Raw genomic sequence first — 14642 nt, 5'->3', positions numbered from 1 at the left:
ACCAACAGTTCATCATTGAATTGCTCTTCTCGTCAACAAAAAAAAATGGATAAAGTTCATCCAGTAAACTAAAATGGCAACGGTAAAACCTTTTTAGATCCACAGACGAAAAATAAAACATATAAACTAAACGGCCAAAATAACCCAAACCAGAGGGACTAAAATGACATTATTCCATATATTAATTACCAACTTTTTAGTGCATCAAGACTTGTACTCTATGCTTAGGGAGTGTTTCAAAAAAAATTTGATTTTTCACTAACATTCAAGTTTTTTCTTTTACATTTTAACCCATTTGAAAAAACTTGATTTCTCACTTTCAACCTTAAAGTTTTTTCTTTTACATTTTAATCCATTTGAATTTTCACTTTTAACTCAAAGTTTTTCATATTTTGTAATTTAACACAACACTTTATTATTATCTTTCACAAGTTTTTCGTTTTACGTTTCGTTCTAAATTTTGTGAGTTAACATGTCATAGCGTGCATGTGAAGTTCAACGTTTTTGCTCTATTTTTTCATATTTGACAGACCCGTCGCAACGCGTCCATTTTTTCCCTTTTGAAAACTTCCCCGCAATGGGCAGGTCCTAGATCGACTAAGTTATTATTTTGTACGTTTTACGTTTCTGGTTAATTTCTTCGCATCAAGACACTGTAACGGGTGTACGTGGTTCAACGATTTTTCGTTCAGTTTAATTTTTACCATTTTATCTATTTTATTTTTACGATGTTGAGAGTCGATGTCGTTGTGGCATTGGTGCTACTTGGCACGGTTTTACGAACGTTTTTAACCTATTAATTTTTTACTAATATTTTGTTTCGGTTTACCCCTATATTTCCTTTACTTAAAAACTATTTTTTTACGTGCATATTTATGTACGAGTATGTATAAATATGATTTGTTCTACATTCCGACGTAAACTTTTTTTATAGACGAGTTAGGTAAAATATAATACGTTTTCGTTTAAAGAAACAATTTTTAAGTGCATATTTTTATGTACGTTTTGGTATAAATTCAAGTTGTTCTACGTTTCGACGTAAACTTTTTTGAGAAATGATTTAGGTCAAATATAATATGTTTTCGTGTTTATTTTATGCATGTTTCGTAAAGTTTTCTTCGAACCGAGTTGAGTCAAATTATGGTTTCTTTTTCTCCCTTTTTTCCGAAAGCTCTAATTAATCCCTTTCGATTACATGTGCATATTTTCCTTCATACCCGTTACGTTTTCTATGTATGAGTTGAGTCACATATAATACGTTATGATTGTTCGATATGAATTCCATTTACTTTACGTTTGATCCAATCACAATGCTTATACAGGTTACACTGAATTCAACTGGATACGTCGAAATATGTATTTTCATATGGTTAATGCATCATATAACGTTTGGACTAACTCATTTCATGTTTACGATGTACCCGCGCCGCAACGCGGGCGGGTGTTAACCCTAGTTTAACTCTAATTTAAAAAAATAATAATAGTATTACGGAATATCCCACAACACAAGCTCTTCTACGCAGGTCCAGCCAATAATTGTCTCGATTTCTCTCTCCCCAAATCTCTCACCGATTACCAGGTATCTATCTATCTATCAATCTTCTTCTAATTCTTGTTTTTGCATCTTATTTCTTCAATTCACTTGTTATAATCTCAATAATATCCAAACATCTGATTGTTTCTCCAGCGTTTTCCTATTCTATAATCACAATATGATCCGAAAATCGTCTCATATTGTCAATTCCATCAATTTCACCGAAAATACACAAATTTCAATTCATAAGTTTCATAATAACCAGCGATTGACGATCATGTTATGATATTCTTGTCAATTTTGCGTTTAATTGAATCATATATTGAGTTATTGTGATGTAATCCTGCAATTCGTTTATAAGTTGTAACCCTAATTTTTAGGTTTTTTGTTATTTAGAGTGTATTGAACTTGTATTATTATAATAATTGTTGTGAAAATGTTGGTGTGGAGATAGGAGGAAGGGGGGTGGAGAATTGGAGATTTGGAGATTTGGTTATTAACAAATGTACCGGCATATGGCGGCGACTGAGACGCGTGGCGGACAGCCGACGGATAGTGGTGATGCTGTGGTGACTCTTGATCAAGTTCCTAGATGGAGTGATGGGGATTTTAGATATAGTTATGAGATTGAAGATCCTAATTTTCCTAACATGCATTTTCCGGATCCGTTAGCCTCGTCTTCTGGGGCGGATAGTAGTGGGAAGGTTTCGAGGTTTCCGGTTGATCATGAGGTTAATTCGAAGATTTATCTTTGGAGAGGGAATCCGTGGAATCTTGAGGTTGATGCGGTAGTTAACTCTACGAATGAGGTTAGTTGGTATTTAATTTGTATTTTCTAAGTTCGTGGTTTTGAAAAGCGTGTAGCGATTCGATGCGTTTTGATTTCATAAGCTGATGTGTGAAGCGCGCGCTTCACTTATGTGAGGTGTGTTCTTAAAAGCTAAAAAGTTATTTATTAATAATATATTAGTTTATTAACTTTTAAACACTAATATATAAGATATTTTCATGATCTATAGTCAGATTTGTTTAGTCGATGTTCTAATTCGTAGGTCAGATTTGTTCAATCAGATTTGAAAAACTCAGACCCTTTACAATCACGTCCAATTTGTTTAAATACTGGTCAACTGCATAAGTCGTCGCATCAGACCACATCTTGTGATGCGTGAATCATAGTTGTTAAAAGCCATCGCCTCTTGCGCCTAGGCCCATTTTTCAGGCGAGGCGAGGCAGTTGCGCTTTAAGTAGAAGAAATTGCGCTTTAATTCTCCAGGTGATGGTTCAGGCGCACATTCCGGCGCGATTCCTAGATTCCGGAGAGTTTCCGGCCAAATTCTCTAAATTCCGACAAGATTTTAGTCAGATTTCTACTTTCATCCAAGGAAATCTACTTTTCTACACTAATATTTTAGAACTTTTGGTATTATAGATGATATAAGGTGTTACATAAAAGATTTTGTTTATTTTGTTTGAAGAATAGTTTTACTTTTTTCTAATACATAATATGTTTTAATTTTATTTCATTATGCGCTTTATTTTTCTCAGGCGCTAGCTTTTTTTTGCGCTTTGCGCCTAGGCCCCAGGCGAGGCCTATGCGCCTTGAGTGCGCCTAGCGCCTTTAATAACTATGGCGTGAATCATGGAATGACATCGCATGATGCGATCTCATCACCGCATCATGTGATGCAAGAATTATGCGCTCCTAATGCGCGCATTTTAAAACCAATCCTAAGCTATATTTGCACATTTTAAATAACTGAATTTTATTTACTGAGTTCTGTTTTTTTTATTACAGAACTTGGATGAAGCTCATTGCAGTCCTGGTTTGCATGCTGCTGCTGGGCCTGGTCTTGCTGAAGAATGTGCGACATTGGTAACACAATCTTTCTATCGTTATCTTGTGAAAAAAAGTTGTATTATTTATGACATATTGCTGTTTATACATCAAAGAACCTGGTATACCATTGTGTGTCACTATATTATAATTGATCTCTAAATGTAATATTCCCGTAACCGAAATATGTGCATTTTTTGGCTCACAGGGTGGCTGCAGAACAGGGATGGCGAAAGTCACTAATGCATACGATCTTCCTGCAAGGTGATTTTTTTTGTCGTTGTAATGGTACTATAATATCTCCAAATTCTGCACTGATAGACTAAATTAAATGTTCATGTTTTATATAACAGGAGGGTTATACATACAGTGGGACCCAAGTATGCTGTAAAATATCATACTGCAGCAGAAAATGCATTGAGTCACTGCTATCGATCTTGTTTAGAACTCCTGATAGAAAACGGGCTTCAAAGGTTATTTATACAATCGTCTTACTCTTGTCCAGTTTCTCGTACTGTGCTGTATATATGGTAATATTTAGCTTACTGTTACTGATCTCTGTTTATACAGCATTGCAATGGGCTGCATATACACAGAGGCAAAAAATTACCCAAGGGAACCAGCAGCTCACGTGGCAATAAGTAAGTTACTTTTAAGGAACACGCAGATAAAAGTGTATTATTTATACATGTTTTTTTGTTACTTTATATTTACCAATGCTTATTTCTCTCAGGAACTGTGCGCCGGTTTCTTGAGAAACAAAAGGATAAGATTACAGGTGTGGTATTTTGCTTAACGACAGCAAACGATACTGAAATATATAAGAGGTAAGCTGGTTGATGCGTTTTAGTTCCTATGCAGTATGGGTGGCGGTTTCGACCCATTTATGTAAAATGTGCACTTATGTTTGATTTGTGTATGTAGACTTCTTCCGCTCTATTTTCCGCGTGATAAGAAGGAAGAAGAGATTGCTATTTCTAAGCTTCCTGCTGATGTTGGAGATGAAAACGGTGAAACAGTTATTGACGAAAGAAAAATCAGGATAAAACCGCTACCAAATGTCAAAAAAACATTTCCTAAAATTCCCCGAGCTTCGTTAGATGTTCCTGTTGGTGATCAAGGATTGGCTAGACGGTTAGTGACCTGTAAAACTCATATTATTAGCACTTCCAAATTTCAGCTGATCCGTTTCATTATGTGATTATCGGATTTGCATTCTAGAACTGATTATTTGACTATTACAACGTCCTAGTAAACAAATTCTGCTTCTGATTTTAAATTTCTTTATGGATCAAAAATCAATTTCGTGCAAGCGGTAACAGAACTGAGTATCTAAGAGTTCGGTAGAATTACCTGCTTACCCTTCTTGTAACCTAATTTGTCGGAGTTTTACTTCCATTTCACAAGAAGTCTACCTTTTTTTTTTATAAAAAAGATGTCATATTTGGTCATTTAATTGATCATCTGATAATTTAATCGTAAAATATTGAGTAAAATGCCATTTTCGTCCCTGAGGTTTGACCACTTTTCCGACTTTCATCCAAAGGTTTGTTTTCCGCATCTGGATCCAAACGGTTTGAAATCTTGCCATTTTCATCCGACTGGTTAACTCCATCCATTTTTCTCCGTTAAATAAGGGGCATTTCCATCTTTCTAGATGTATTTTATTAAAATAAGAACCCTATAAGAAATAAAGATCCACCTATGTTGACTATCTCCCCACCAAACCCTTTAATCATCACAAAAAAATTGTTTGAAAAGACGAAAACACCCCTGACTTAACGTTAAAAATGGATGGAGTTAACAAGTTGGATGAAAATGGCAAGATTTCAAACCTTTTGGACCCAGATGCGGAAAAACAAACCTTTGGACGAGAGTCGTAAAAGTAGCCAAACCTCAAGGACGAAAGTTGCACTTTACTCTTAAGATATTAGATAGCCACTTTCAAAACTCCCTTTTTTTAAAGTCCCAACCTTTCCATTCCGTGGGTCCCAATTCATGTGAGCAGAAATCAAGCCAGGCCATAAATAAATAATAATGAATGAAGTCTAGAATCTGTGTTCTGATATTTAGATTTATGACGATGACAGGAACTCTTCGTATTTGGAATCATATTTAGATCCTGCTTTTATGTCCATAATTAAAGATCCTGATCAAAGGCGTCAAGAACAATGGGAAAGAACTGCTCGAGCCCAAAATGGGTTCAACTTTGCTAAAATGCTAGGGTTTGGTGATCTCGGGGGCCCACCGCTTTCTGCTTCCGAGGAGTACTCGCTACATTCTAGATACCTGGCCAAAGCAAATTCTCTTAATCTTTCTGAAATTGCAGAAATGAAGATTCTGTAAGTAGCTGTTGTGTATATTTGGTTTTTGTTTATTCTCTAACGGATGTAATAAAAAGGAGATAAAAAGGGAAACACTTGAAAGTTGAAATGGGTTGAAAGTCCGTTAGTGTATTTTTAATGTGCATGAAACCTCCTAAATCACATTATAAAAGTTAGATACGTTGAAAAATATCATTTTTGTATGACATTCGACTCACTAATGGCTGGATATCGTAAAATGCCCGGTTTGGCCAGTTTTGCAACTTTCGTCCAAATGTTTGTTTTTTTCGCATCTGGATCTAAAAGTTTTTAAATATTGTCATTTTCACCCGAATCGTTAACTCCATCCATTTTTCTCCGTTAAGTCAGGGGTATTACCGTCTTTTTAGACATTATATTTATTAAACTAAAAAAATTTGAAATAAAGTCAACAGAGGTGGATCTTTATTTCTTATAGAGTTTTTAGTTTAATAAAAATGTCTATAAAAGACAGTAATACACTTGATTTAATGGAGAAAAATGGATGGAGTTAACGAGTCAGATGAAAATGGCAAGCTTTCAAACTTGTTGGATCCCAATGCGGAAAAAACAAACCTTTGGACGAAAGTCGCAAATCTGGCCAAACCTCAGGGACGAAAATGGCATTTTACTTGGCTATATATTACAATGTGTTTTGGATAAAAGTGTTGCGACTCAACTCGACCCGGCCCTAAAGATACCTGTTTCACTAGCCACGCGTTTTGAGTCTTTACAAGCTGTACTTATGATTCAGGTACCGGGGAGGAGTAGATAGTGAAGGTCGTCCAGTAATGGTTGTAGTTGGAGCACATTTTCTCCTTCGGTGTCTTGATCTTGAAAGATTTGTTCTTTATGTAGTAAAGGTAAAAACGGTTCATTGCACACGTTCTACTAGTCTTTTGACTTAACTTATGAACATTAATCATCGCTTGAAATTGTTAAATTTCAGGAGTTTGAGCCCTTAATCCAGAAACCTTATAGCATCGTGTACTTTCACTCTGCTGCATCTTTACAAGTGTGAGTTCTTATTGCTTTCACTCACCTGAATGTGTAAAAACCGTTTCTTAAATGATTTTCATATTGGATTGTTTAAATTATGAATTCACTTTGTAAATTTCGTTTTATGGATTTAACAGGCAGCCAGATCTAGGATTTATGAGAAGATTGCAGCAAATACTTGGTAGGAAAAGCCAGCGGAATCTTCATGTAAGCAAATAATATATATATATATATATATATATACATATACTATTATTCAGCAAAGATGAATAAGGAAATCTTGTTTCTAAAATATCTTTCAAGGCTATCAAATCAACATGCAATGATGATAATAGGCAAAATGGCAAATAGGTAATATAAGTTTCAATTTTTACAAAAGAAAAGAGATGTTGCATGAAGAAACTTAGGAAAGGTTTATCTTTTTTAATAGAGAAAATTACAAGAATCGTCCTTTATGTATGTCAGTTATTGCAAACTGTGTCCTTTGTCTTCAATAATTACAGAAAACGTACTCGATGTTTGCAAACCCTTGCAAGTTATGTCCTTTAGCCCTAACTCAGTTAATTTTTGTGATAAGTCTGACCAAATGGACCCCACATGAGAGTAAAATGACCAAAATCCCTCATGTGGGGTCCATTTGCTCAGATTTAACCACAAAAAATTAACTGAGTTAGGGCTAAAGAACATAACTTGCAAGGGTTTGCAAACATCGAGTACGTTTTCTGTAATTATTGAAGACAAAGGACACAGTTTGCAATAACTGACATACATAAAGGACGATTTTTGTAATTTACTCTTTTTAATATTTATTGCTATCGGTAAATCATCAAGTACTCGTTTGATTCATTTATGCATGTATTTCCCACACACGCAGGCAATATACATCCTCCACCCGACCTTTGGACTGAAGGCTGCCATACTTGCATTGCAAGTGTTAGTGGATGGCATGGTATGTAATATGTACAAACACGCTTTAAATTCCTTGTACCCTTATAAAATTGCAACGATTGATGGTATACCTAGTACCTACTTACCTACTTTAAATGTCTTACGAAACTGTTCATGAAATTGCTGTAATACCCTTTGTTTTTTCAGCCTATCCAACGTTTTTCCTTTCCTTGTAAGTTATTTATATAAGTGGATATCGATTGGCAGGTGTGGAAAAAGGCTGTATACGTTGATCGACTTCTTCAGCTTTTCAAATATGTTCCTCGTGAGCAACTAACCATCCCCGACTTCGTGTTCCAGTTGAGTTTTAAATTTTGATCAGTCTTTTTTAAATTGGCAAATTGGATTTAAATAATCCCAACTCACTGTTATTGGCCAATAATAATCCCAACTCATTTAATCACCAATAATAATCCGAACTATTCACTTTTGTTTGTAAAATACTTCCAGTTAAAAAAACACTAACTAGGTTAAAAAATTGCTCATGTGGCTTGCCACGTGGCACATTATGATGACGTGGCAGCTGATGTGGCAGTCGACGTGGCATATTTTGATGACATGGCAGCTGATGTGGCAGTCTACATGGCATATTTTGATGACGTGGCAGCTGATGTGGCAGGTGACGTGGCAAGCCACATCAACAATTTTTTAACCTAGTTAGTGTTTTTTTAACTGGGAGTATTTTACAAACAAAAGTGAATAGTTCGGATTATTGTTGGTGATTAAATGAGTTGGGATTACTATTGGCCAATAACAGTGAGTTGGGATTATTTAAATCCAATTTGCCTTTTAAATTCAACTTTTTTTTGGTAATTTTTCTACTCTTAAATAAAACCTTATATTTGCGACCTTTATTAAAATTTGTAGGCATGATTTGGAAGTGAATGGAGGAAAAGGGCTTATTGTTGATCCAAGAACAAAATATGTATATCATCGACCGTAGGACATCGCATTGTTCTTGCATACCTGGACCCGGTTCACCAAGGCTCTTCAATTTAACATGGGACTACGGATAAAAGCCGTCTGCAAAGCTGTTATGAATCGAACCCCGAGTGGCACGCGATTGCAAAGTTTCTGTTGGCTTTATTCCAAGTTTTGTGCTTTTAAAAATGTATGTTGTGATGTATTTAATTTTTGTGTTTCAGTATATTTTCTCATTGTAAAGTTTTGAAGTTTAGCTTGGTCTTGTATTGCAGATCCGTATGAGAAATTATTATATTGTTTGGAAGAATCCAAATTGAATATATTTGAATGCAATGCAGTAATGTTGTTTTTCTAAAATCATATTTCTTATGCATATTTTATTGTTTTTAAAACCATAACAAACATGGGTTGTAGTGTATGATTAAACTGGTGGGAGAACCCGAGGCGGGGGAATTAACGATATTCAATGAAACTAAAATAAAAATATAGATAGAAAAAAACATTTATCAACAAAAACCTAACACGCATTGCGTAGTGTTTTTATTTTGTTAAAAGCACTTTTAAACGAAAACTTTATAGAAGAAAAAGCAAAACGTAACACATTTATTTTGTTAAAATCAAATCTATCTCGTCCTTGAACACTACCCCTGATCCCGTGGTGGATATTTTCTCTTAGATCCTTATGTTAATAGCTAAAAAAACAAATTAAACACTCTTGATTTGATTTCTTTTAATGCAACTTTTATATTAATAGGTAAAATGTAAGTTTAAACTCTTTTGCTTGTTTAAAAAAAATATTGACCCTAAAGTTATAAAATCAAACTTAATTTACATATTTTTCTTATAATTATAATTATTGATTGACTTATTTATTATTTGAAAATACCATATTTCAACTCCTAATTTATTTATTATTTGATGTTATTTTAGTGTTTTTTAAATGCATACTATAAATAAGTGAAATTAATAAGATTTACAAGCTATTAATAAGGGTTAAATGGGAAGAAATCATTTTCATGTAATGATAGATTGTACCTTACACATTAAAACTTGTGTCAGGTTTGTTTAATTCTTTTGTGAAATTACAATAGTGGACAAACATATACTTTATATGGTATAATAGATTAAATAAAGGGATATTGGCCTCTAGCAATCCCTACTAGACGTCATTGGCCATTGATAGTCCCATTTTTTTTTATTTCCCCTAACAGTCCCACCTTTCAACTATTTTTCCTCCACCGATCCTCAGTTAAAAAAACCGTTAAGTTTTTTTTCTGAATTGTAAACTGACGTTTTAGGGCTTTTGATCAGAAGGAAGATACGAGTCTATTGATGTAAAACTTACCTCGAAAATGTGCTCCAAATGACTTGATTTTTGTTAATTGGAAGTTTAAACACCCGGATTAAAGCACCGTTTTCGTCGTTTGTAGCACAATTTCAAGGTAAGTTTTACATCATTCGACTCATATCCCCGTTCTGATCAAAATCCCTAAAACGTCAGTTTGTAATTCGGAAAAAAACTTAACTTCGTTAAGTTATTTAACTGAGGACTGGTGGGACTCTCAGATGGACTCATTGGCATAAATGATAAATACTATTTCTAAAAGAGAGATATGCAAATCTTCATTATATTTTAACATGATTGTAAAAGAGTAACCCGAGCGGGTCGGTACTTCTACGGTGATGAACGGCCATACCACGTCTTCTCCACTCCATCCTAGACCTGTAAAAAGGAAGAGAGAAACGTGGGCAATGTAGAGACCGCCGGTAGAGGAAGGATCCCCTATTTCCAGCTACAAAAGTGTGTTGCCCTATATCTCATGCCTTAATAAGGAGGTAGAGACCTCCTTATATAGGAGATATGAGAAAGCCTAACCTCAATGGGCCAGACCCAGTTAAGGGTTGTCTCTACGAGCCCACAGCCTAGTGTAGTATAAACTACAACGCACTGGGCTTCGCGGGTTAGTACCTTACCTCGTCATGTCCCCTAAGTCTAGTTTTGCTCCTGCGTGCAAGCGCTGGGAGTAGCACTGGACTTATTAGGAGCTCGAGAGTGAAGATCACTAACTTTAGGCTTACATGTCGTCCGGGTGCGAGAAAGTTGTTGGCCACATTTGTTATGGTTGTCGTTAGCTGTGAGTGGAGATAATGGAGTAGTGAATATCACATGATTGTTCATCGTGGAAATTGGTTGGGCAAACCTGGCGCATACTGATTGGTTGTAGACGACCATCATTTGCATTACCACGAGCTTGTTAAGGTTGCGCGTATGCGGTTAGGTCCCGTGCATGAGCCTTGGAACATGCTAAGTTTTGGTAGTTAAGTGCCTCGCCTTTGGATGATTTTTTCAGGTGTGGCCCTACTTTAGCAGTGCGCCCATAGTCATGGGGCCCACTGTAAAATATTCACCCTTTGATGCGACTTTTGTCGGTTAGCATATGGTGCGCTAACGGCGTTCAACCTATTGAAAGAGTTGATGTTAATGTGACGACGATCCCTACCACGCGTCCGTGTTACCAGGATCTCCGTTGTCGTAATGTGTAGCCATCGGTGGTCGTCGACGCATATGCGGGTGTTATGCCACCTTAGGCGAATGTGAAAACACTGGTGGTTGTACCAATCGTTGTTATTGATGATCCGGTTATAGCAATTATCGTTGTAGTCGAAAAGAATGATATACAATGCACCCCTGCAGAAGTGCTTGCTATGCTCAGTGACCTCGAGAGGTGTGCTTAGAGCGTTATTTATGTTCCCCACAATGTTTTTATAATTATGGGACAAGTACTTGGTTTTTCATCAGTGGTTGTGCATCTATTACCAAGATACCCACTGGAGTAGTAGTGGTTGAATACATCTATTACCAAGATGCCCACTCTTAGCGCTGTATTTTGTGAGCAATACTATTTTGTATGTGTAGGTATTTGTACTACGTTATACTTAGTATTGCCGTTTTATGCTATACCATATTGTGCAGTTCAGATGCGATGGTATGTTGTGTTTACAAATGTTTGCATGAACACTTGTTGATATAAGAAAGTGCTTTATAATGCGCTTGGTGTCAACAAACACTTGGATAACAAAGTGCTTTCTACGCGCTTGGCGTGAGTGAACACTCATTGAGATAATAAAATGCTTTATACGCGCTAGGTGTGAATGAGCACTTTATGTAAGCTACTACGTGCTTTTCCCGGACGCGCATTGGCGTGGGACGCTTATAGTAGGTGGCATGTCTGTTTAAATTACCTCGCCGACTATGGCGTGAGGGTTTTCTGTTATCCATATCGCGTATTGGCGTGGAGAATACACATCCGAATAAGTATTTTTCTTGTCGCATAGCGTGTGGAATACTTATTCAGATAATCAATTATATTGGTTTTGTCATGCATTTGTCTTGACTACCAAACTGCATATGTTGTGTCAAGTGGTATAGTCGTAAGCTAAATGATGTGAGAAGTATAAATATCGTCTGGCGCATTGAGACACCCACATTATATAAGAACCAATGCGGGATGATGTACAATGGATATAACCTTAATGGGCAGCCTAAGAGAAAACGGTCACTTTTAAGGCGTAATGGCGCTATATCCTGCTAGTCCCCCAGTTCAGTGCTGCTAAAGTATGTTAGTATTAGATAGTAGCCCACGGGCCCATTAGGTTGTTAGGGTTTTGTTATAATGTCTATATATTGTAACTCAACCATTCAATAAAATCATTCAGTATTTTACCATTTGACATGGTATCAGAGCTTTAGTTTTTTTTAACCAAGTATCCTCTGCGCCACCACAAAAAATACAAACCCTAGCCGTCGCCACCGAGTGCAAACCCTAGACAGGGCGGCGTGCCGCCACTGCCGCCGCCCTGTCCCACCTTTGTTTTTTATTTTCTAGTTTCCGTGGAATAAAGCTTCATTATCGGTTGAAAACTCAAGCCACTTATTCGTTTCGCCAACCACCCAAAGCCGAAGTACCAGACACAAAACAACACATTCCTTTTTTTTCATTGTGAAGTAGTTGCCGTGATTATTCAATAACAAAAGATTGGTTATTGTGTATATTGTTTGTTGACTGCCAAAAGCATTGAACGAGAAAAAAAGGAATATTTATTGGTTGTTGCTTGTTTGTTGACTGCCATCCACACACAACAAGGCATTGATCTTGATTGTGTGATAACCATGTCCCACGAGCTATCGTTTAAAAAAAATGCAGCTCCTTCCTTAAGCCGTTTCTTGCCGCCACGTCGTCGTCGCTCTCTTTTGTTTTTGTTTATTGCCGCCGACTTCGGTCCGCCGCTTATCGGACCACGGTAGTCATTATTGCCGCCGACTTTGGTCCGCCGCTTATTGAACTACGGTTCCTTTCTATTGTTGCTGACTTTGATCCGTCGCTCATTGGACTTCAGTCCACGCCGTGCCACCGACAAGACTACGGTCTGCCGCCGCGCTGCTAGTTAGTTAGTTAGGTTTCTATTCCGTAGCCGTTGCGCCGCTGCATTGAACGCCTCTTGCAGGATTACGGGATCGGTCAATGAAAACTATGGATGGCAAAATGAAGCAAAATACGGATTTGTTGGTAAAAGTTCGGATTCTTTGAATCGATTGAAGCACGTTTATCGTTTATCTTATTATAATTATTTCTATGTTTTTGTTTTCCCAGTCCAAGCTTCTGGTTTCCTCCCGCTTGGACTGCGGGGGAGTATTAGATAGTAGCCCACGGGCCCATTAGGTTGTTAGGGTTTTGTTATAATGTCTATATATTGTAACTCAACCATTCAATAAAATCGTTCAGTATTTTACCATTTGACAGTTAGTAGTTTTGAACTTGATAGGTAATAAAAAGAAATCGACAAGTAAACATGAAGTATAACATGCTAAGAAGACTCCGACATGCTTATTAATCGATTTAAATATATTGTGTGTAAAATAGAGGTGAAACCTTTATCGACACTTTCTGTTTAGTGGGTAATTCTAATAGGCGCTCTTGTAATATATGACTTATGGAGTATTCCGTCAAGTTATCGAGTTATGTGAGAGTACCATATTTAAGGATAAGATTAAGAACCTGTCACCCGTGAGTCTTGCGCGTAGATGTCTGACACAACGGTTGCGCCGAGTTCAAGATTGTCTATCGGATATGATAGTTCAGCAATTGAGGCGGCGTGGTGAGAAATTACCTATCTAAGCCTGCGTGCTTGAATAAGGATTATTCAATGTATAGTTTAGCATGTGTAAATATTATGACCATGTCTGCCCATAGTCGTGTTGTTCCGAGCAGATTACCCAGTTCGATGATGCTAAGCATGTTAGGACATAATTATTGAAAGTAATTATATAGGCGCATGCAACATGTCGGATGGCCAATCGAGCGTGGCCCCATGCATGTGTGGGCAATGAAATCTTCCATTCATGTGTTTAGAATTTTGTAATTTTGAGGTAGCATCGCCATCTCAGGTTATATACGGACCATTATATATATATATATATATATATATATATATATATATATATATATATATATATATATATATATATATATATATAGGGAGAAGATCCTGCGAGAACCACCTCTTATTGTGAGAACCGCGAGAACCAATGTGAACACACCAAAAATGCCTAAAAATAGCTAAAAATCACACAAATTTTTTTTAATATTTTTTATATAAAAATCGCTACTTTTCGAAGCCAAAAAAAAAAAAAAAAATTTTTTTTTGGCCACTAAAAGTAGCGATTTGAGCATAAAAATATTAAAAAAATTCTTTTAATTTTTTTTTTTTGATTTTTTAGATTTTTTTAGGTTTTTTGGGGGTTTAGTTTTTAGCATTTTAGCTTGGGGGGTGGTGGGGGGGGGGTTTAGGTTTTTGGGGGGTGGGGGAGGGAGGTTTAGGTTTTTTTTGTGGGGGGTGGGGTGGGGGTTAGGTTTTTTTTAGCTATTTTAGGTTGTGTTCACATTGGTTCTCAAGGTTCTCACAATAAGGGTGGTTCTCGCATGAGCCCCTCCATATATATATATATATATATAGGGAGCTGCTAAAATAAGAACCACATCCAGTTGTAAGAACCGCGAGA

General features: G+C 36.5%; 1 protein-coding gene across 2 annotated transcripts; it reads left to right on the top strand.

Moving 5' to 3' along the window:
* Positions 1 to 1478: 1478 nt before the first annotated feature.
* Positions 1479 to 8938, top strand: LOC110871885 (protein GDAP2 homolog). 2 transcript variants are annotated; one of them, XM_022120635.2, is made up of 15 exons: positions 1479 to 1579; positions 1989 to 2343; positions 3330 to 3407; positions 3577 to 3632; positions 3722 to 3841; positions 3939 to 4009; positions 4102 to 4195; positions 4293 to 4502; positions 5459 to 5710; positions 6465 to 6573; positions 6660 to 6727; positions 6847 to 6916; positions 7584 to 7658; positions 7865 to 7956; positions 8525 to 8938. In XM_022120635.2, exons 2-15 carry the CDS (start codon positions 2038 to 2040, stop codon positions 8598 to 8600), a joined length of 1677 nt encoding a protein of 558 aa, XP_021976327.1. In that variant the 5' UTR covers positions 1479 to 1579; positions 1989 to 2037; the 3' UTR covers positions 8601 to 8938. The 2 variants fall into 2 exon arrangements, with proteins under 2 accessions (XP_021976327.1, XP_021976328.1); XM_022120636.2 differs by having other exon boundaries at positions 1481 to 1579; positions 1985 to 2343.
* The last annotated feature ends 5704 nt before the right edge of the window (positions 8939 to 14642 follow it).

This window comes from Helianthus annuus, chromosome 8, assembly GCF_002127325.2.
Source record: "Helianthus annuus cultivar XRQ/B chromosome 8, HanXRQr2.0-SUNRISE, whole genome shotgun sequence".
Classification (NCBI taxonomy): Eukaryota; Viridiplantae; Streptophyta; class Magnoliopsida; order Asterales; family Asteraceae; genus Helianthus; species Helianthus annuus.
Note: the sequence above shows the minus strand (reverse complement) of the source record. Positions and strands in the feature narration are given on the sequence as shown.

Coding starts and splice junctions, on each gene's coding strand:
- LOC110871885 (XM_022120635.2), top strand. CDS start 2,038: ATGTACCGGCATATGGCGGCGACTGAGACGCGTGGCGGACAGCCGACG. Junction 2,344..3,329: donor TAGTTAACTCTACGAATGAG/GTTAGTTGGTAT, acceptor TTTTTATTACAG/AACTTGGATGAAGCTCATTG. Junction 6,917..7,583: donor AAAGCCAGCGGAATCTTCAT/GTAAGCAAATAA, acceptor CCACACACGCAG/GCAATATACATCCTCCACCC.